The following is a 20,299-nucleotide window of genomic DNA, read 5'->3' as shown; positions in this document are numbered from 1 at the left end:
ATGAGGGAGGGTCTGCAGGGCTCTGATGGCTTTTAGCCTAAGCATTACTCTGAGAAGTAGAAGCTACTGCTTATAATTGTGTGGGTGGGAAGATGGGCCAGTAAAATGGGGATTGAGGAAAGATGGATTTATTTACACTGTAGGTGTTCCATTGAGTGTGACAAACTATAAACTCTGTTGTTATGCAAGATAAATTCATCCTGCTGCGGCTTTCAGGTAAGATTCTAAAAAAAGAAAACCAACCAAACAAAACCCCCAGAAGCAAACAAACAAACATATTTCAACAGGATTCATTTACAGGAGAAAATGAGTATGTTAGCTTTAGCAGAATTCTAGGGCTAGGAAGATGGGTATTTTCCGGAAGCAAGTACATTTTCAGAGTTTATATTGTTATTTTACAACTGCATTCCTCTTGACAAGACCTGCTGCTGTGTTGATTCTTCAGTAACCAAGACCCCTGTTGACTTTGCTGTAACCTCCAGAAGCATGCCATTTGTATTTTTAAAATCAAGCAGTTTTCTCCCAACTTTGATCACTTCAAACGTAAGCAGATGCTTCCTCTATTCTGCTGCACAAGCACTACAGTGATCTCTTGGTGTACCTGAACCAAGCACATGGTAAATGCCATAGAAGTGTGCATTCTTTTTACAGGCTTTATGTATAATAGGGCACAAGAATAGGAACTGGTCTTTTCTTGTGATTAGGTGTCAAAGAAGGAAAGAGTAGGCAGAAGTTGCTGGGGCTTGTGGAGTTCCATAGCCTTTACGTGAATGGGTTTTTTCAGCTCTTTAGAACAGATCCCTGAATAAGACATTTAAATGCTATGAGCTTTTTTTACCTAGACCCATGGACCACAGACAGAAAACCACTGCTTTTAATGCTGTGAGGTTTGGGTGTTGGCACAGTCAGTTATATCTAGGGAAGCCTTCCCAGATGTACATTTAGCTGACCTGCCAGGTGTTTTTCTGGGGAAAATTTGGTACCTGTGGGAGCTCTGGGAAGCAGAGCAAGGCATGAGTAACACTCATCTTACAGTGCCTCAAGGATACTTATTCTGGGCAGTTAATCAGAGGTGATGCTGAAAACACACCCGTCTCTTGGCTGAGGAGGAAGGGAGTGTTTTTCTCTAGTTCTGGAGGGCGTGAGGGGATTCAGTGCCAGAGCACGCAGGGCCTCGCTGGCTTCAGGGCGGGGTTCTCGTGGGGTCTCAGCGACGTCTCCTCACCCACAAGGGTGCGATGCTCCATTCGGCTGGTTTTGCTTTGTTTTTTTAAAACTCTCGGGTCCTGCTGTGCCGGGGGTTTCGGTGGTGAGCGGGCAGCTCCATTAGCACTGGTTGGTTTGGGTTCGGGTCTGCGTTCAGGGGAGGAGGAAGAAGAGGAAGACATGGCGCCCGTCCTGAGGCACTGCCCGGGACAGGCACGGCTCCCGCCCGGGATAAACCCTCCCCTCCCGGCTTTAATTAGCCAAGGCCCAGAGCGGCTTTCCCCGGCCATCTGTAGCCCCTGACCGACCTAATCGCGGGGATAAGCCGCTTATGGAGCCCCAGCTGGAGCGGCCGCGGGCGCTCAGGGGGCCGAGGGCGGCGGTGGCCGCGGAGGAAGCGCCGGCTCGGACGCGTGTGGGCAGTCCCCGGGGCCCAGCAGAGCAGCCGGTGCCTCTCGCAGTGGGTAAACGGAGCCCAGTGCTGCCTCTCGCAGTGGGTAAACGGAGCCCAGTGCTGCCTCTCGCAGTGGGTAAATGGAGCCCAGTGCTGCCTCTCGCAGTGGGTAAGTGGAGCCCAGTGCTGCGTCTCGCAGTGGGTAAATGGAGCCCAGTGCTGCCTCTTGCAGTGGGTAAGTGAGGCTGACTGGTGCCTCTCACAGTGGTAAGTGCAGCCCAGTGCTGCCTCTCGTAGTGGGTAAATGGAGCCCAGTGCTGCCTTTCACAGTGGGTAAATGGAGCCCAGTGCTGCCTTTCACAGTGGGTAAATGGAGCCCAGTGCTGCCTCTCGCAGTGGGTGAGTGAGGCTGACTGGTGCCTCTCACAGTGGGTAAGTGCAGCCGTCGGGGTTCCTGAGCGAGCCTGGGCCGTGGGCGAGTGTCGGGTTGTGGTGGTTTTCTTTAAAGAGCCGAGCAGCTAATAGTTGCTATAAAGTTGTTTATTGTAAAGGCGCATCTCGAAAGGCAAAGAGTCACAAGTGTTAAAGTCCATGCTAAAGTTTTTGGTGAAGAGTCCTAAATAGAATTAAAGGCCCAATTAGAAGCAGAAGCTGCTCCTGTTGAGTCCCGGCAGGGCTGGTGTTGCTGTGGCAGCTCCTGTCTTCTTCGGGCAGTGATGATGGCAGTGAGGAGAGAAGAAAAGCAAGAGAGCAGGAACAAAAGCAAGAGCGAAAGCCAATCTCTCCCCAGTGCATAGATTCTTATACACAAATTACCCAACAAGCTAAAGACACGAACTCGAACCATTTCTTCTTAACCTATTAGAATTCTAGTTTCTTAGCACGCCAGGTTACATATAAACTATGCATATGGTCTATCTTGTTCTATCTAAAAATTGTAAGCAATATTCTTCCTATACTTTTATTATGTGTAAAACTATATTCCTGGAGCCTCTATGGAAGCTTATTTTCAACACCAGTATCTAGCACTATGTTTTTCAGCTTCACTAGAATTTGCACTTCTACACTGGTATGGACAAAATGGTATAAACCTTTATTCTCTAAAGCACTTAAAACTTATCCTTGCTTGCTTGCTTGCTTATTCTAAAACTTAAACTTATTCTAAAACACCTCTGCTTTATGTGTGAGTGGCTTAACATACTTCAGTCCATCCAAAGGTTTTAATTCAATCCTTGCACTCTGATTTCTCTGCGAAGAATTCAGAGACTCTTGATTTACAGTCTCCAACAGGCGAGGAGCTTCTCGCTCCCGCTGCTGCACCGTGAGACACCAGTGGGTGCCTGGACGGCAGCGCTGAGGAGGGAACAGCACCTGTGTGTGCCTGTGATGGTTTGTCTGCTCTGTAATGCTGAGCAGTGTTTGGGGAAAAACCTGCTTTCTAAGGCAGCTGCAGTGTACTCTCAGTAATCACTGCCCCCTACATGGAATATGAAATGGATCAGCCTTGGTCTGCAGGGATTGGGAAATAAGCACTGTGTGTGCAGCACAAATGTGTTTATTATGGGTCTGGCATTATTGTCGTATTGCTGAAATGGCTTGAAAGAGCTTGATTTACTTTTCATGAACTGTACTATTTCCTTTTGCTTATATCAAGAAATCACTTGATCATCTTAATTTTGATTTGCTTAATTCAGGTCTTAATGCATTCGTGTGTTGCTGCAAAGTGTGTATATAGTAAGCATGCATAAAGTGTTTTAGTTGGAATAATAAAAACTAATATTAAATGCGTTGGTCGTGGATTTTGCAGTCCATAAAGTGTGCAGTTCGCCTTGAGTATCTCGTTTGGCCTCAGAAAAAGTTTTTAAAAATACCTTAATAAAATCTTGTGAGTGAGATTAACCTTACTGCTAAAAAAGTTATGTTAAAGTCCTGAGTAGCAATTTCAGAAGGCAGACAAACATGGTTTTGAAAGGATGCTATTTCTTCCAGATCTCAATGAGACTGAAATTAGGAATGAGTGAGGTGAGGAACACCACCTGAAATAACCATGGTGATGTGTTGAGAACCTGGTACCTAGCACAAAGAACTGAAATGGAGAGCTCAAAAAACCACAAGTTATCAAGAAAATGGATTATGTCCAGATTCTTGAGCATTAGATAGTCCAGAGCCAGGTTTTGGGTGTTCACAGAGCAAAACAACGCTGAAAACCATGGTGGGTTTATGTCCTTTTAAATGTCGATTTAAATTGTAACACCCTTTTGTGATACGTTGCTTGTTGATTTGGATATTTCTGGAATGCAAGGAGTGTTTCCATGGAACACCAGTCCACTGCATTTTGTGGTTATATTTAAAGCAGTGATAGACACCCTAAGGAAGGCAGCTGTGCTTTGTCTGTTCACTCTGCAGTTGCCAACTTCAGCTTGTCTGGAAAAAATAATAGGATCTTTCGGTTCCATGGCACCCTTGGTGATATATGAAAGGCAGTAACAGCAGTTCCCAGGGATAATTGCAGCACTGCCTGACTGTCTCCTGCTGCTTTAGGAACTGTGTTTGCTCCCCAGATTGTGGTGATTACTGGAGGAGTTTGCATGTGAGAGGGAAAAATGAGCTGTTGCAAACAGGGACAACTGAGCCTCAAATGCTCTCTTAGAAGAGAATGAGATAAACACAGCTTAGAAACAGTGCACTTTGACAGGAGGCTTTCTAGGATTAGAGTGTGTTTGAAAAAGACAATGGGCATTGATTTCATTGCTGTCTCTTCTCAGATTGACTAGGGGGTTTTAAGATGATAGAGATGTGTGTCTTTATACAATACCATTTTCATTTTTTAAAAGAGAGGTGGAAAAGAATGGTGGTTAGAATGACAGTGATTGACAACTTGCTTTTAAAATCTGAGGGAATGGAAGCACAGTCCTCTCAAATTGCACTTACCTTTTAGCAGCAACTTAAGAATCCATTCTCAGCATGAGTGTTATATGTGTAACCATCAGACTTAGTGGCTAGACTGCAAAGTAGGTCTCTTAGCTGTGCTGCAAATCTTCCAGATTAGGGGACAGTGTGGCTTTTATGGATATGCAAACATGGTTTCATCCTTTAGTGCAGACAAGAAGAAATAAATCCGTGTAGCCTTGAATTTGGCATAACTCAGCCTTGCTAGCAACAAATTCTTTCTGAGGCTGCAGGTGTATAATGCTGGAAGTCTTTGTTTTCCAGGTTTTTTGTTGAGAACTGAATCTGCCCTTTTCAGTCACTCCTGATCTGCCAAATGTGATTGTCTGCTGAAAAACAGGAAGAGAGTAGTGTCCATAACACTTTCAGGACTGAGGCTGGTGGATGAGAGATGAGAAATTCACAAGGAAGGTACCCAAGGTCTTTGGTAAGCTAGGCAAGATGAGATAGGAGATACGCACGGTCCTTTGCTTATATTTCTTCTTCTTTTTCTTCAGAGCAAAGCAACATTCAGAAGAACATGAATTTCAATCTGTATTTGGGCACTAGAAGTCGAGTAGACATTTCTCATCCCTGGTCTGAGGCTGCAGCACTCGGTGTAAGCCCAGAGACAGCAGCACAGGGCTAGCTGTGTGCCACACCTCTGTCAGATGGGAAGAGATCCTAGTCTGAGACAGACTAATCTCTCCTGCCCTTCTCAGCCCTTCCCAGACACTGCCAGCCAGTTCTCCAGTTCCTGCTTGCTGCAGCAGAATTATCTGTGCTGTAGGCTGCAGCAGCACAGCTCTAAGTGTGTGGTTCATAGAGTCCCCATCTTGCTGCGTCAGTGCTCCCTGCTGTGAACCTCCCCCAGAGGCACCTTGAGGCTTGTGTTTTGGAAAGGAGAAGGAGTGAGAGAATTGACTTTCCTCAACAACACCATCAGGAAGCAAAAGCAGCTGGTAGCTGCTCCATAGCCACAGCTCACCATCACTATTCAGAAAGAAGGAACAAGAATTGTGACTATCCAGTGGAGAACCAACAGCATCAGCCTTCTGCTGCTTCTCGTATGGATCCTGTGAGCCCTTTACTGGCCAATGCATATTTGTCATCTCATGCTGCAGATTCCCCTCTTAGGCATGAATTAGTGGTGGGTCCTTCTTTAAGAAGCTCAAGTGAAAGTGTGAACACTTGTCACAGTTCAGCCCTGACCCTGGGAAATCTTGATCCATCTAATTTGGAGTCTGTTCAGCCTCTTTTGCAATCCACACAGATTTCTGCTAGCTTGCACTGTTCAGTCCAGAGGCTTAAGCAAGAAAGTGCTTTGATGGGGATACGGGGTTCCCTCCCTCTGGAGCCCAAGTCTTCTCCAGTCATTGGCCATTCATGCTTTGCTCCTGATGATTTAGGTCCCAGTATCCTGACCATGGGAGAACAGCTAGCTGCAGTAAAAAACAGTGCTGCTCAGGCAAGATTGAAATGGGGTGTCCCATTTGCTAAAGACTGGAGCCTTAGTGCAGTGACAAGGGACTTCAGTCCTGCTGAGCCTCTCTCTGTCTCTCACAGATATGGATACATTGGCTCAAACACATGGAGAACCAAAATTTCAGGGGGCATCCAACCACAAAGCCTTGTTTCTGGAGTGGGCTCTGGCAGGTTAGTGGATACAGAAGCAGATTCTTCCTTGAATTGCTCCCCTTTCTCCAAAAGCCAGTCCCTGGTAAAGCCACCTCTGGAAACTGGTAGTCTTTATGTACACAGGAAAAGTAATTCTCCTGGAAAGGTTGTTAAAGGAGAACAGACATTTAATGGGGTGTCTCCATGTGTTGAGTCTTGGAAGAAAGACCTTTCAGCCAGTCTGGATCCAGAGGGTCTGCAAGTGTTACTGGAGACAGATTTGGGAGGGGCTCAGATGAATGTCGGTGTAGCCATGTGTGGGACTCCTACAGAAGTGTGTGTGAGCATCACTTCTCATCCTGGAGATAAAGAGTTTAGACCAGGCCATCAGCTTAGTGTTAAATCTATAGAAGTCAACAACTCTCATGTCAAGTGCAGCAAAGAATCAGAAGAGGTGTGTGATTCCAGGTCACAAGCAGCCAGAATGGCTGCAGTGGGCAGCAGCCAGTCCACTCCTTTGGGTACACAGGCTGAAGAAGGCTTTAATGAACATTCTGATGTAGATTGTATGAACATGAGCAGAGAAGGAAGGAGAAACAAATACTCCTACCAGAGCAGCCAAAGCAGCCAGAGGAACTTGGAAGCTGATGGCAATCTCGAGCAGCCTGAAGAATGTTCTGTAGAAAGGAATGCAAGCAAACCACGGTGTTGTGAAGAAGGGAGCCAGACACAGAAAACTGTGCCCAGAGAGGTGAGGGTGTGCTCACTGTGAAGCATCTCTGTTCACAGGTATTACTTGTGCTTGTTTCTGCCACTTGCTAGAGGTGCAGAGTTGAGGTACAAGTGATGGGGATGCTTGTCCTATAGATTTTTTCTTGTTACTGAATGGCCAGAATCTCATCTCTTACATTCTTCATCCTAACATATGCATCTTTCCATCTCACATGCTTCTTCCTAAAGACCAGCTTGTCAACTTGGTTGTCTTGGGAATGTAAACACCCGTTTATATTCTCTGATCTGCATGCTGAGGGAAAGCATTAAACTGGTTTTTACTCTGTGCATTGTTGCAGGGCTCTGAGATTTCGGTCTTTTTATGCCTTTTCATGTCAAAGTAAGGATGTAAGGATATTCACAGAGCAATGGTGTGGGAGCAGTCCAAGGCATCCCACATAATATATGACTTTGAGGCAGTCCTGCTCTGGTCTCCATCCAAAATGATGTGTGCCACAAAGACAAATTGTTAACAGAGTGGAGCAGTGTGAATAATTGTGAATTACTGTTTCTTGTCTGTTTGCAGATCTCAGAGATCAGCTTCTGGCCGTTGAAGGTGAATAAGCAAAGGTAAAAAGACTCTGCATTATGTATGAGTGTGCTGGTAGTTAACAGAGGAGCACTTCTGTAAAATGTCTGAGGAGCCATGTCCCTAGGAACATTTGGGTTTAGGACTTAGTCTGCATTTATCTGCTGTGGTTGCCTAAGAGACTGCATCCATTTCTTTTCAAAGGGTTGGCATTTAGAATGGAGCATGAGCTGAAAAATAATTTCTGTATCTTTTCAATGCTATCTTCTAAATTCAGCCTTGGTTGTTGCTACAATGAAGAAGTTGGAACCATTCGTGCTACTCCTCAATGCAGCAAATTCCAGTGTGCTCACTGCACACTTCTGCACAGTTAGAGAAGATCAAGAGTTAGACTTACTCATGAGGTAGAATTCAAATTTGTGGATAAGATGTGAATGAGGTTTAGCAACAGTGATTTTTTAATTTGGTGTGAGATTGCATGTTTTCCATTCTTTAGAGAGAATGATTTGAAATAACCTCTTTAAAACTTGATGACTGGACTCTGATTGCCACCTCCTGGCTGGTTTAACTTTCCTTTCTGTTAACAGGAACTCACCTCTGTTTTTTGTTTTTAAGTTTCTGTCACTTGTGTGACAAACGAATCGTAACAAGGTGTTTCCAAGCCTGGAGGAGACATATCCTTTGGAAGAGGGCAGCCAGGCAGCTTTACAGACACCAGCTGCTTCAGAAGGCCTTTGGTGCTCTGCAGTGGACTGTGCACCAAAGGAGGACACAATTGGAGGTGGCCCAGCAGAGACATGCTTCAACTCTGCTAGCTGCCAGCTTCCAGAGGGTGAGCACTGGCTAGGGACAGTGGTGCCATGACCTTTCTGCTCTGCAGTCAGAGAAGGCACAAATCCTGTTTGGATAGGGAGGAGGAAGGGGTCCCCTGTGTGAAATTCCCTGATGTAGACCCTGGTCCCAATATTCTGTCTGCAGTTTGTTCTAATTATGTGGTTTCTTCTTCAGTGGAAGGAAGCTGTGGCAAAACAGAGCAAGAAGAAAGCTCTGCAGCCTGAGCCTTACTCCTATACCCAAAGATCATCAGCGGGGATATTTGGAGTAGGAAGATTAGCAACTATGACAACCTCAGCTCAGCATCAGCTTGCAACAGGATACTCAAAGGAAGTGGAGCAGGCTTGTAGGTAAGCAGAGAGCATTCTCTTTCTGTTATCTTGGACAAAAGGAGGTTTACAAACACAGGGAAATTCTTTTCTCAAATGAATTTGTTTCCATGTCCTTGGATGTATTGCTGTGGATAAACACTGCAAGGATTAGTAGTTTAGTGTTAAGAGCTAAACAATCCTATTCCAGAGCTTGTCTGCAGAAGTTTTTGCAGTCTGATTTGAGTGTCTGACAGGAATACTCCTGTATTAATTCTTTGCTTCAGCTATCACCTGCATGTGTGATACAGGTGTAAATGAGGTTGGAGTGAGGCAATACTACAGTCTCTAGCAGTAGTAGTGTCTCTACTGTGTGAGGAATGAGTCAATACTGTAGTCTCTAGCAGTAGTTTGACAGTGGAGGTGTCAAAATCCTTTTGTTAAGGCTTCTAATTCTGAAGGCAGAAGAACAAATTGAGACAAAAAGAGAGAGAAAATCCATGTATTCTGTTTTGTGAGTGCCTCTTTGGACAGCTGGATGTTAAGGCATGCTTGTGGCTCTTTCAGGATGGAGGGAGAGCTGTGGACACAGCTTCGTCATAGGCAGAGAGGAGATGGGTTCTGCTGGAGAGTTGAAGCAATCAGAGACATGAGACAGCTGGCTGGTAAGCACACATTCCATAGCCTTGGAACAGCTTGGAGGTATCCACTGTGTCACCAGTTCCTGTGGTTTGTGTCTAGTTGTTGCTTTGAGCTCTTTCAGAATGTGATCCTCCAGGTAGCTGGGCCAGTATCTGTGATGGTGGAGGATGGCCACTCACTGTGTCATACAAGTTTTGCCTCATTCCTTGTATGAATTCAGCTGCAGCATGTGTTGCTCCAGCACTGTGAGCTGCCTTCCTTAAGTGTCCTTCCTCTGGCAGTCGGAGTTAAGCCAGGGAATGTTTGCTGTGTGACACTAAGTTGTTTGAAGCTCTTCTGTTATTTCTCTTCCTGTCAATCTCTTGTGGCCCTTTGACACAGCAGCTTTCAGACTGTGGCGCCTGCAGAAGGAGCTGCTGAGCAAAGAGGAAGCCAGGCTTTTGCAAGCCCGTGCTCTGCTGGAAAAGAAGAAGCTACGAAACATTTTCTGGATGTGGCATTCCCAAAGCTTGGAAACGAAACAGATTCTAACACTGACAACTCAAATCCAAAGAAACTTGGTCTCCCGGTGAGTTGATGAGATCTGGTTTTCATGTGAAAAATCTGTTCACTCTGAAAGTCCAAAGAATAACAGAGCCAACCCAGACAGTAATAGTTGTTCCATCTAAAAGCCATCTATCCTTTTGTTTTAGGAGTTAATAAAGATGAAAGTAGAGGTAGAAACACGAAAAGGAGCTGTTGTGGCCAGAGACATTACGACTTGACTCCTGTGCACTGCCAAATCTTTTTTGTCCTGACTTTTGATGTCCTGAAGGACCAAACCCTAGGGCAGCCACTGTGCTGCTGTGCTCTAAGCATGACAGTGGCTTTTTACTGAAATAAACAAATAGAAGTTCAGGGGACAACTTCTGTCTGTCTTTCCTGAACCAAACCCAGTCTCAGGAATATACATTAGCTTGTATAAGTGGTTTTTAACATTTTCCTTTAATATTCTCAGGTGCTTCAGTACATGGAAAGAGGCTGCTGAGCAGAAGCTACTTGACAGGTGCAACCTGGCCCATCTCAGAGCAGTATCACTGAGGAAGCACTTCCAGCAGTGGGCTGAGATGCTGCAGGTCAGAGGAGGTGATAAGCAGTCGGTGGTGAACTTCTTCCTCCTGCGATGGAGGCGGCATTATGGTGAGCAGTTTGGGGTCTGTGCAGAATCTAGGCTTTAGAGGTGCTTAGGCCCCTTCTTCCTTTTCTTGTATACACTGAAAACAGCCTGTAAACAGAGGGGCTCAGATTATACAGGATATGAACAAACCAGAGTGGGCAGAGCACTGGTTCTGGGTATGTCAAGGAAGCTACAGGGAGGTTTGTCACTCTGCTTCATAAACCTAACAGTAACTCTTAAACCTTGCTGAAAAGAGGCAATTTGAGGGTTGGGCTGGGCTGAATTGGAATGCCATGAGACAAACAACCTCTTTTTCCTTTATGTAACTGGTTAAGGAGCAGTTATAAGCTCAGTAGCTGACAAGACTGTGACCAAGAGGCATGAAGGTCAGACATCGTGGACTGGAGAGAGAGAGTTTCTGGAGAAAACAGTCTACTCTTTTGATGACTTCTGCCAAAAACTGAAGCTGCAGAGGGTATATCTGCTGTGGAAAACAAGGCTGTGTGAGCATCACAGAGCTGAGTGAGTGCAGAAGAGCCAGTCCCTGGAGCCTGCCCCCATTAGTAGTGTCCACTTGACTTTCTGAACCTTTTGCAAGAAGCCCTTTTACCCTATCGTCCGTCATGTCTGTGCTAGTCACCCCCTCTGGTGTTCTTCTGTAACTTTACTATCTCAGTATCTTCTGTCTCAGTTCTTTCTCTCAGACTTTGGAGCAGTGTAAACTCAGAAAAATTCTGAAATTATGGCACCAAAAGTATCTCATGCTGAAGACAATTGAACAAAGTTCTAAGCACTTGCACAGAGCTGTCTATGAGGAAGCTCTTGCCATGCCGTTCTCTGAGGACCTCTCAACATCATCTGGCTTTGACAGCAGTGCACCAGCTACTCTGACCTCTCAAAGCTCATTGGAAAAGGTGAGAAGGTCTTGGTACACCCAGACTGCTCTGAGGTATTAAATTGCTGGGATTTCTCAGGGGAAACTTTCTGCTTCAACATTATATTGTTATCAGCAAACTGTGCTTAAAATGTAGTGTTGTGAATCTGTGGGGTGCTGAAGCTGAAATGAAATCTGAAGGTGTAAAGTCAATGCTCCTTGTGCATTTTCTGGTTCATCATTTAGAGATGTGGGAAGGTGCTGAACTAGTGAGGTTTCCTTGTACACTTGCTTCTGTTTGTGGCTGCAAGGTGGAAGGGATGAGATATAATGAGCTTCCTCATTGAAAGAGTGCATATTCCCATTTCCCCTTTTCTCAGTATAGAAATACCTGTATTTCTGGATTCAGGATGGAAATTATTAGTGTAGGAATAACTTTCCCATCACTTACATATTTGCTCTCCAGAAGTGTCATGGCTAGCCTGCAATTCCTTTGGATGCATTCTGGATTTGCCTGAATCCTTGATAAAAAAGGAGTAAATGGCATGGTCAGAGCTGTTAGCTGAGCTCTTGCACTGTGAGAACCTCACCTCACAGCGTGTTCCTCCCTTCATACCTGCAGGAATGCAGTCTCAGTGACAGCAGCCAGCACAGCTTCTCCTCCCTTCTGACTGCTGAGGATGTCACACACGTGTCGTGTCACAGTTCTTTCCTGCAGCTCCACCAGTGCACAGAGCTGCCAGCTGAGCTGCGTGGGGAGCTGTGCTTGCAGACCTCCTTCCCTGCATCTGGGTGAGTTGGAGACTGGTTTTTTTGGGATGCTGTTTGGAGTGGCCCCTTGTTTGGACTTGCTGAATTCCTTCCTTCGGAATAATTCCTCGTGTCATGTCACACCATCCTTCCAGGGGACTTTATTTTCTTCCTTTTTTTCCCTCCTCACTCAACGCAGAAGAAATTTGTTTGTGGGAAATCCGTTCCAGTCTTTGGTGCTGCAGAGTCCAGATAATAATTCCCAGCCTCTCACCAGTTACTCTGCATGGGAAGAGGTGAGGCTAGAAAGTATTGTGTAAAATGTAAATATACAAGTGTTTGCTGCATATTCAAATTTAGCAAAAAGCCTTGGGTTTCAATATCAACATATGGAAGGTCTCACTGCTATTTTGTCTTTTTTGTTCTCTCTTAAACAGAAGATTTGGGAGATTGAGGCTTTTCTCAGGGTAACTCTTCCCTGCCATTTGTCAGCTGAGTTGAAGTAGGGCAGGTGTCAAGGATTTAAAGGGGATGTGTTAGACCCTTGTGTCTGGGTGTTCATGTGGGGTGTGTGGGTTAGCAACAGAGCTGGGAAACCACAGAAGTCACACTGGCAAGGAGGGGTGGCTGAGCTGTGTGGAGTAACTGATATAACAGCAGTTCAAGGCCCTTTTTTGTCTTTCTGGATTATAGGACTGCAGTTCTGACAAGAGTTTCTTGCAGCAAGCAGAGAAGTACTGCCTGCAGAGGTGCTTCATTGTGTGGTCAGCTCAAACTCAGCACCGTGTAAAGGCCCAGCAGTTCTGCAGGCACGCTCGGCTGTCTCGGTAGGGATCATGCTTTCTAGAAGTTTCCTAAAGCTCTCTGTTTTGGAAGTTTTACACTTGCTTTATTAAAAAAGAGGGAAAAATTCTTTCTCTATTTTTTTTTTTCTTCAGTGAGAGTTTTGCAGCCCGTTATTTTGGGGTTTTTACAGCTTCAAAATTACTATGCAGGAACACAATAATTTCTGGTTTGATTAAGTGCCTCACAAATCAGAGCAAGCCTAGCTCTACTGATAACAAGTCCTGGTATCTTCCTATCCACTGAACTGGCCTTGCTCTCTATTGATTCCAAAGCTGAAGAGCACAATAGGCTTGGTGCAGCCAGGACAGCACACTTTACTCCCAACAGCTTGTCCTGTCCTTCATTTTCCCTGACATTTAATGGGGAAAGGATGTTAACAGATCAAATAGATCTGTTTTGGAAACAGATGTGTTTCCAAAACTCCCTTGTGTGTGTGTTTGTGGTTACATTTTCTGTTACAAAGGTGTGTACCTCTGTGAGTTGTTCCTGCAGTCAGTGCAGCAACCTTTGTCCTTCTCAGAGCCTTTCTCAGCTGGCACCGCTGGGTCATGGAAAATAAGAACCAAAAAGCAGCAGCAGCCCTAAACCATGGAGTTCATTGTTCCCAGATGGCTTTCAGGCTGTGGAGAAGGAGACTGGCCCAGAAAGTGGAAGTTGACCGGAGATTCAGGTGTCATGTTCAGCAGATAACTGCTGATGCTCTGTGGTGTTGGCATTCCTGCTGGCAAAGTGAGTTACCCTATCCCACTGCATCACTTGTGTCTGTAGAAGAGAGCTCTGGGAATGGTTAGGATGGAGAAAGTCTCACTTTTGGCTGTAATTCTGTGCACTGCTGCTCTGGAAAGGCACATACTAGCCCAGGAATCAGTGTGTATCACTGCATTCTTCTGGCTATCAGTAGGACATGTGCCCTACTGCTTTGTAGTGCTTTATATTAGGGAAGATGCTCCTTTTGCACATCTACCTGCACTACCAAAAGAGTGTTCAAGCAGTGTATTTTAGCAGCTGTGGAGTTAAGTGGAGTTCCATGCAGCATTCCAAGTTTGAACATGTCTCCTCGGACCAAGCAGTCAGGTTTTGCTTCATCAAGAACAGGGTGTATCTTTTGGGTTGGCTTAACAATCCTGTTCCCTCAAGGAATTCCATATGCTCTAAGTACTTACCCTGTGCCAGGGAAGAAAAACCCCCAATTTTTAATGGAAAACTGCCTTGAAGATAAGAGTGGAAGTAATCTGTGATTTCTTGGAGGGAAAATTTGAAAGAAGGTCTGACTGCCTTGCAGACAAAAAACTACAAGGTGAATTGAAAAGTCTCTTTAGCTGCTAAAGAGAGGACAGGAAATCTTAGCAAGTTTGGTCCCATTTGGTGTTTGCAGCAGATACATTCTTTGCTCTTGTCTGGACTCTGCAATGGAGAAACAGGCACTGGGCTGAGCTCAGGAAGGTGTGCTCTCTCACAGGGAAGCGTGCTCTGGGAGATCTGCAGCAGCAATGGGCTTGGCACAGCTGCCAGCAGAAGAAAAGGCTGGTTCTGCAGACGTGGTACTACCAAACAAGGAAGCAGAAATATGCTGCTTTATTCTGGGAACGTTTTCTCCTGCACAGGTTTGTTTCTTGCTCTCAAAGCATTTCCAAGGGAAACTCTGCATGAAAAGCAATTTATGTAGCAGTATCCACTGTATTAAGAGCAGAGCTTGGGTGTGAAAGTATGGATAGCTCATGTATAAATGGAACTTCTGTAGGAGCACTTCTCTGAGGATGTGTATATATTCAGGGGTCTCTTACCTAAAGCCTCACACCCCACCTCATTTTTCCCATTCAAAAATTATTTTTCTTACAGAACTTGTATTCAGTCTTTGCTATGCAGGGTGGTATTTGTGCACAGAGGGAGAGATGCAGACAAATTTGTGTAGTTTAAAAACTGAAAGCCTCATTTGCACTTCAGTATTTGCTGAAAGGAATAGTGGGCAGAGATCTAACAGAGATCTGATGTTTAGAAATCTGAGGATTCTGTACACAGTGTGTTGATTTTAATTTAATGTGAAAAATTGAGTTCAATTTGTTCCTGCAGCAAAGCAGTATAAAGCTTATGAAGGGAGAACCATGATCCTGAACTCATCTTGGTGTTATTACAATATAGGTGAAGCTGTAGTCTGTCTTTGAGTCTTATGTTATGTTGCAGATTCCAAAACCACAAGAAATTAATTTCTTTTCTCTCTTAATTGTGCTCAGTGGCCTTCTCATTGAAAACAGTTTTGTTTGTGGTTTTTGTTGTATGAGGCCAGTGCTTGCCTGAAGCACAGAGAAGTGTAGTGAACCAGGATTGTTGAAGTGTTTCTCTGAAATAATTCAGGAGGATAAGAATGAATAAGATTATTTATGCCAAGGGTTCCTTTAAGGCATGAGGAGTGCAGGTTTAGCCCTAGCAGGTTTTCTTTTGAATTGCAAGTTCAGACTGAGAGGACACAAAGGTCTCAGAGGAAAGAGCAACTAAAGGCCCAGTGAAACTTTGGTGGCTGTGATGTTTAGACTCTGCACTTACCCCACCCAATTGCATTTTCCTCTGCAAATCCATCTGTGTGGCTCCCTCATGGGAATTGTATTTGGGAGAAGCCTTTAATGTTGCTCCTTCCTGTAGAGTATGTCTCCACCATTAATCTTCCTTCTGAGTCTCCTTTGATGAGAGAGTGCTGCTGATTTCTCACCTGGACGTGGTAGAGGCTGAGCTCTGTCTCTTCTGAGGGGGGCATTTTTCATGCTAGGATAACCTGCAATAGCTTCCCTTGATCTTCCAAGAAGCCTGCCAGGCACAGGATATTTACACCCCTGCCCTGTGGTGCAGTGGGGTGATTTGCATAATGAAGGCCCAAATGGAGCAAGGAACCAAGAGGATAAACCAGGAGTTAAAAGCAGATTGGATTCTCTGGTTGCAGAGGAAGATTGGTCTCCTGTGCATCAGCCTGCAAGATACAGAGAGATTATTGTGGGTGCAGATTTACAGTGCTGGTAATAGTAACTCCTGAAGTTGTATATTTTTTGGTATAAAATTGTCTTCATAAAGATTCTAGTTGTACATCCCACACACACAGGGCCTTAGTTTGTGACAGTCAAGAAACAAAATCTGAATCTTGCCAACGAGTGGCTGTCATAAATGCTGCAAGCAGACTTCAGGAACCTGCTGGGTTCCATGCTGAAGGGGATTTTAGCAGTTTTACTGTCATCCCATAATGAAAAAAATGAAAAAGCTTTCATCAAGCACCATCTTTCTGGTCAGCTAGTAGCACAGAGATAGATTGAAGACTGACTAATTATTTTTTTCAGTGGGGGGGATCCAGTATGTGTACTGGCAAGGCAGCCTAGGAAAAGCATTTGTTTTGTAGGCTAAGGAAAAGCAAAGATTGGATTCAGTTTGCAGAGGCCTTTGAAGAGGAAGAAATGCTAAAATTACCAGAGGGAAGGAGAGTCTCTTGTGCTTTGAGTAGGTGAGAGCTAAAAATGCTGGGAACCTGAAGTAAAATGAGGGCAAATTTTCAGCAGAAAGATAGTTAAAGAGTCTGAACTTGCACCTCCCAAAGATGAGGCACTGGAAGATATGTATCATGGAGGTCAATGCATAAATCTTGATTGCAGAAGGAATAATAGGAACAGGCTTTTTTCTTGCTGAATGCTCTTTGGTTTGCTTCTACCATTTATGTGGGACACTGCAGGGCAGGTGAGAAGGTGAAATTTGGTCTGATATGGAATTGTTACTTTAGGTATCTGCTTCTTTTCTGTGCTTGTAACTGTTTTTCAGGTGCCTTGTCACTTGGGCCCAGGTCACTGCAGGTAGACTGAGGCAGCACGAAGCCCTCTCTTATTTTAAAAGAGTCAGAGAGCACCGTCTCCTGGTTGTGAGCTTTACAAAGTGGAGGGACAAACTCCTGAGAGCTGAACAAGTGCCAGGAGGGAGAAAGCACAAGTGGCAGGAGCCCTCTCCAGGTAAAGCCTGTCACCGCTGGCGAGTGGCTGCAAGAGGACAGCAAGCCCTGCGCCTGGGATCTGCAGCCACTGTCAAACAAGTAAGAGAAGATAAAGGTCCCTATGAGACAGTTATTATTAACTCAGTGAGTCATGAGGCACTGAGATAGTGTGACAAGGCTTGTATAAAAACCTGGTTTGATTTGTGGTGACTGCTTAGTCCCTGCTGTGAAATTCTTCACAGACTGTGCACACAACTTCATCACCATAATCTGGCACTGATTGCAACAACCATATGGAGCACAGCAATAAGGAAAGGGGACATTTTGACCAGAGAGATGAGAGCACTCCTTCCTTTCTGCTCAAAGATAAGATGGGATAATCACTGTTCCTGCAGAGCAGAGTGAGCTGTCAGAGTTGCATTTTTTTTCAAAAGACTCACAGCTAGCAAACTACAAAGAGGTCGATTGATTTGGAAGGGCTGAGTCAGTCCTGCTGGGATCTCATCTGTGCAGTTTCCAGCCTGGGGTCTAGCACATTAAGCTACCTGCAGAGCTGTGAGCCTCTAAGACTGGTTTGTGTGAGTGCTTGTGTGCATTGTGTTTACTCTTGGCTGCAGCTGTGTTATTTCTGTTTGCAGGCCTGCAACTACTGGACCAGAGCAGCTGCCTTTTCCCAGTGCCTACGGCAGCGCAGCACCCTCATAGGTGTTAGGAAAAGCAGGAAGATGTCTCTCTCTTGGTCCATGAGTAAGAATATTCTCCCTCTCTTCATTTCACAGACTCATGTGGGGAGTGTGATGATGAGGGAAGGGGATTAGTGTTTACCAGTTTAATGACTGAATTTCTCTGTGGAATAGGAGCTCGTGGCAGTCAAACTCGGTGGATTTCTTCTGTGTTCAGGAGCTGAAGGACTAAGGGCTCATGGCAGCTCTGATGTCTCCCTGATGTCTCTGGCTCCAAGGTTAGCTCCTGTGTTCCTCTTTTTTTCTTAGAAAGCAGAAGAGGCAGAGAAGATTCAGCACCAACTGGATTTTTTCCGAGTGCCATTCAGCGCTGGTTGGTGATGTACAGGAGCCAAAACAGGGCTGAAAGGCTGCAGGAGAGACCTGGTGTAGTAGGGCCCTCTTGTGCACATGGAGGGATCCAGGAGAACACAGCAGAGGTGGACTTGGAGGAGTGGGCTAAGAAGTGGCTTGGGTAAGTGGAGTGGAGGGCTCCGGGCTTCCTCTTGCTCATACCATCAGGGAAGGGCTCCCTTGTATGGCTGGTAGAACTTATTTGCTTCTTTTGCCTGCAGGAGGAAATACCTGAGGTGGTGGCATCACACAGTGGTACTGCACCGGTGCCAGCATGACAGGAAACTGCTCTGCCTGGCAAGGGGATGGCATCAGTGGAGGGAAGCCAGCAGGGTGGTGATACTGGCTCAGGTGTTGGTGAGTGTCCAGTGCCACTGGGCTGGCAATGATGGGTGTTACTGGGCAAGCCTGCTCTGCCTGTAGCCTCACATCCTGGGAGATGAGACCTAGGGGCTGAACAAGTACCAGTATGCACCAGTATGCTGTGGCTAGTTTTTTCATTGTTCTTTTTGAAATGTCAGCTTGACAGACATATCCACAGATTTAGTTGTGCTTTGCCCTTACAGATGGGAAGCTGAAACAGGGTTTGTCTGGATTGTCTGTAGAGTGTGCAAAAAGTTCACAGCACTTATTACAATCTTTGTCTTCATCTGTGTTCCTGATACATCCCAGTGGTGTCCACAGCTTACCAAGAGCTGTCATTTGACTTCCCCTTCTGCTCATAGCCATGTTCTGCCTGGTTCCTGGATATTAGCTGTGTGAGATGTGCTCTGGCCTGCCCAGATAAGAAGATGATGCCTGTATAGTGTGAGCATATCCACAATCACTGAGGAGCTGTGCTGGAGCACAATGGGGCATTGTTCTTTCCCCAGGGTACTGGGACTTAGCCACACTATGCTGGAGAGAGTAGTTCAGCAAGAGCTCTGTTATTAGTCTGCTCTGTTTGTTACCAATGCAAGGTCTTTTAAGAGGGACTCGGGATAGCAATTGGAACAAAGTGGGACTGGAGGGAAGTAAGGTAATTCGCCTGCCAGAGCCCCGTTAATCTGTGTGCTGCCTCTTTTCCTGGCAGGACCAGCAGCGGCTGATAGAAAAGGCCTGGAGGGTGTGGAGACAAAGATATCTGCAAAGCTGTGTGGTACAGAATCTTTTGAATGAGGAAGCCAGGAGCCTCCTGGCTCAGGTAAGCATTTATGTTTTCTTGAATTCAGTGAACCTTAGTGGTACAAAAAGCACCCCAAAGGGACAACTGGTGTTCCCTGTATCTCTCTCCCTGCACAATGCACCTGCTTAGGGAGAAGTTGAATTCATCAAGGAATGGGACTTGATAGTAAAAAAGGAAAAAAGCTTCCAGATTTACATGGGTTCATCTATGGGTGTTTTTCAAAGCTTTGTGTCAGGAGTCAATTTCCCTGACATGTGCCCCCTTCCCTGCTGTTATTAGTGATGTTAATCCCCTAATCCCCTGCCTCTTGAGGCCCCACTCAGGGAAGAATCAGGCTCCACATTGGTGCAGAAGGACTGTGCTGACTTGCACCCAGGGGCAAGCAAATCACTATGAATTTAAGCAAGCAGGCAAAGCCTTAGAACTCATATCCACTTTGCTCCTCTGACTGCCTCCCAAAGATTCATGTAGGATTAGGTCCTCCTTTAAGGACACAGGAGCAGGTACTGAAATTAGAGGGCAGAAGGAACATTGGTCTTTCTTCTCTCACATTGATTTGTACTCTGCATGGCCCATATTGTCTCCAAGAGAGACAGGGAAGGGTTTTGAGTGAAGGTTGAGGCAGCTGGTAGAGCCATTGCTAGAAGGAAAGCTGTGTTTATGGGTTCTGTGAGAATGGCTGCAGCCCCTCAAGGGGAACCTGAGTGTTTGATTTGTCCACTTTCCTCTTTCAGGCCTTTGCAAGGTGGTGGCAGCTCACAGCATTCCGGTGCAAGCACAAAGGATCCTGACTGGAGGGGGCCTGCCTGCAGCTGCTGCTCATTTCAGAGCACGTGGAGGATACAGCCCTGTCACAACAAAGAGCTGGTCCTGTGCCATCAACAAAGAGAACACTCTGCTCTTACAATAAAAGCAGTGCTGCTGGCCAGGATGACAGCTAAAGAACAGCTAGGAAGAGATGGTATCTAGTGAAAGGTCCTCTTTAAAGGACTTGTATACTACCTCCTGAGCAGTGCAAATGGAGAAGTTACTTACAGTTGTGAGGTTGCATTCTCTTCTTCTCTGCACCCTGCTTTTGCTGGAGTTCTGATTAAAGGTCAAAAAAACCACCTTATAGGCTTTCCTTTTTACTCAGTGTTTTTTCCCTGGACAGGAGCTTGGTGTCAAAGGGGGAGTATGCAAATACAGTCTTAGGGATAGGCAGGAGTTTGTGGGTGCTGTTGCTTCCAAAGTCTGGATTAGGTA

The 20,299-nt window shown here is 45.5% G+C and overlaps 1 protein-coding gene across 5 annotated transcripts; it reads left to right on the top strand.

Moving 5' to 3' along the window:
* Positions 1-57: 57 nt before the first annotated feature.
* On the top strand, positions 58-20,168 carry C25H1orf167 (chromosome 25 C1orf167 homolog). Of its 5 annotated transcripts, XM_088178735.1 has the most exons (21): positions 58-4,960; positions 5,047-6,896; positions 7,443-7,486; positions 8,061-8,277; positions 8,454-8,629; positions 9,155-9,252; positions 9,611-9,797; positions 10,227-10,408; positions 10,721-10,907; positions 11,077-11,299; positions 11,882-12,051; positions 12,209-12,305; positions 12,703-12,836; positions 13,376-13,584; positions 14,315-14,459; positions 16,648-16,912; positions 17,452-17,560; positions 17,806-18,010; positions 18,111-18,246; positions 18,962-19,072; positions 19,789-20,168. In XM_088178735.1, the coding sequence occupies exons 2-21, from the start codon at positions 5,598-5,600 to the stop codon at positions 19,843-19,845; spliced, it is 4,251 nt and encodes a 1,416-aa protein (XP_088034861.1). In that variant the 5' UTR covers positions 58-4,960; positions 5,047-5,597; the 3' UTR covers positions 19,846-20,168. The 5 variants fall into 5 exon arrangements, 4 of the variants coding, with proteins under 4 accessions (XP_088034861.1, XP_088034862.1, XP_014737199.2 ...); XM_088178736.1 differs by having other exon boundaries at positions 58-6,896; positions 9,614-9,797; XR_015808416.1 differs by lacking the exon at positions 13,376-13,584 and having other exon boundaries at positions 58-6,896.
* The last annotated feature ends 131 nt before the right edge of the window (positions 20,169-20,299 follow it).

The sequence above is a fragment of the Sturnus vulgaris genome, chromosome 25 (genome assembly GCF_052056855.1).
Source record: "Sturnus vulgaris isolate bStuVul1 chromosome 25, bStuVul1.hap1, whole genome shotgun sequence".
Lineage (NCBI taxonomy): Eukaryota > Metazoa > Chordata > Aves > Passeriformes > Sturnidae > Sturnus > Sturnus vulgaris.
This window is presented reverse-complemented; position numbering and strand designations above follow the sequence as displayed.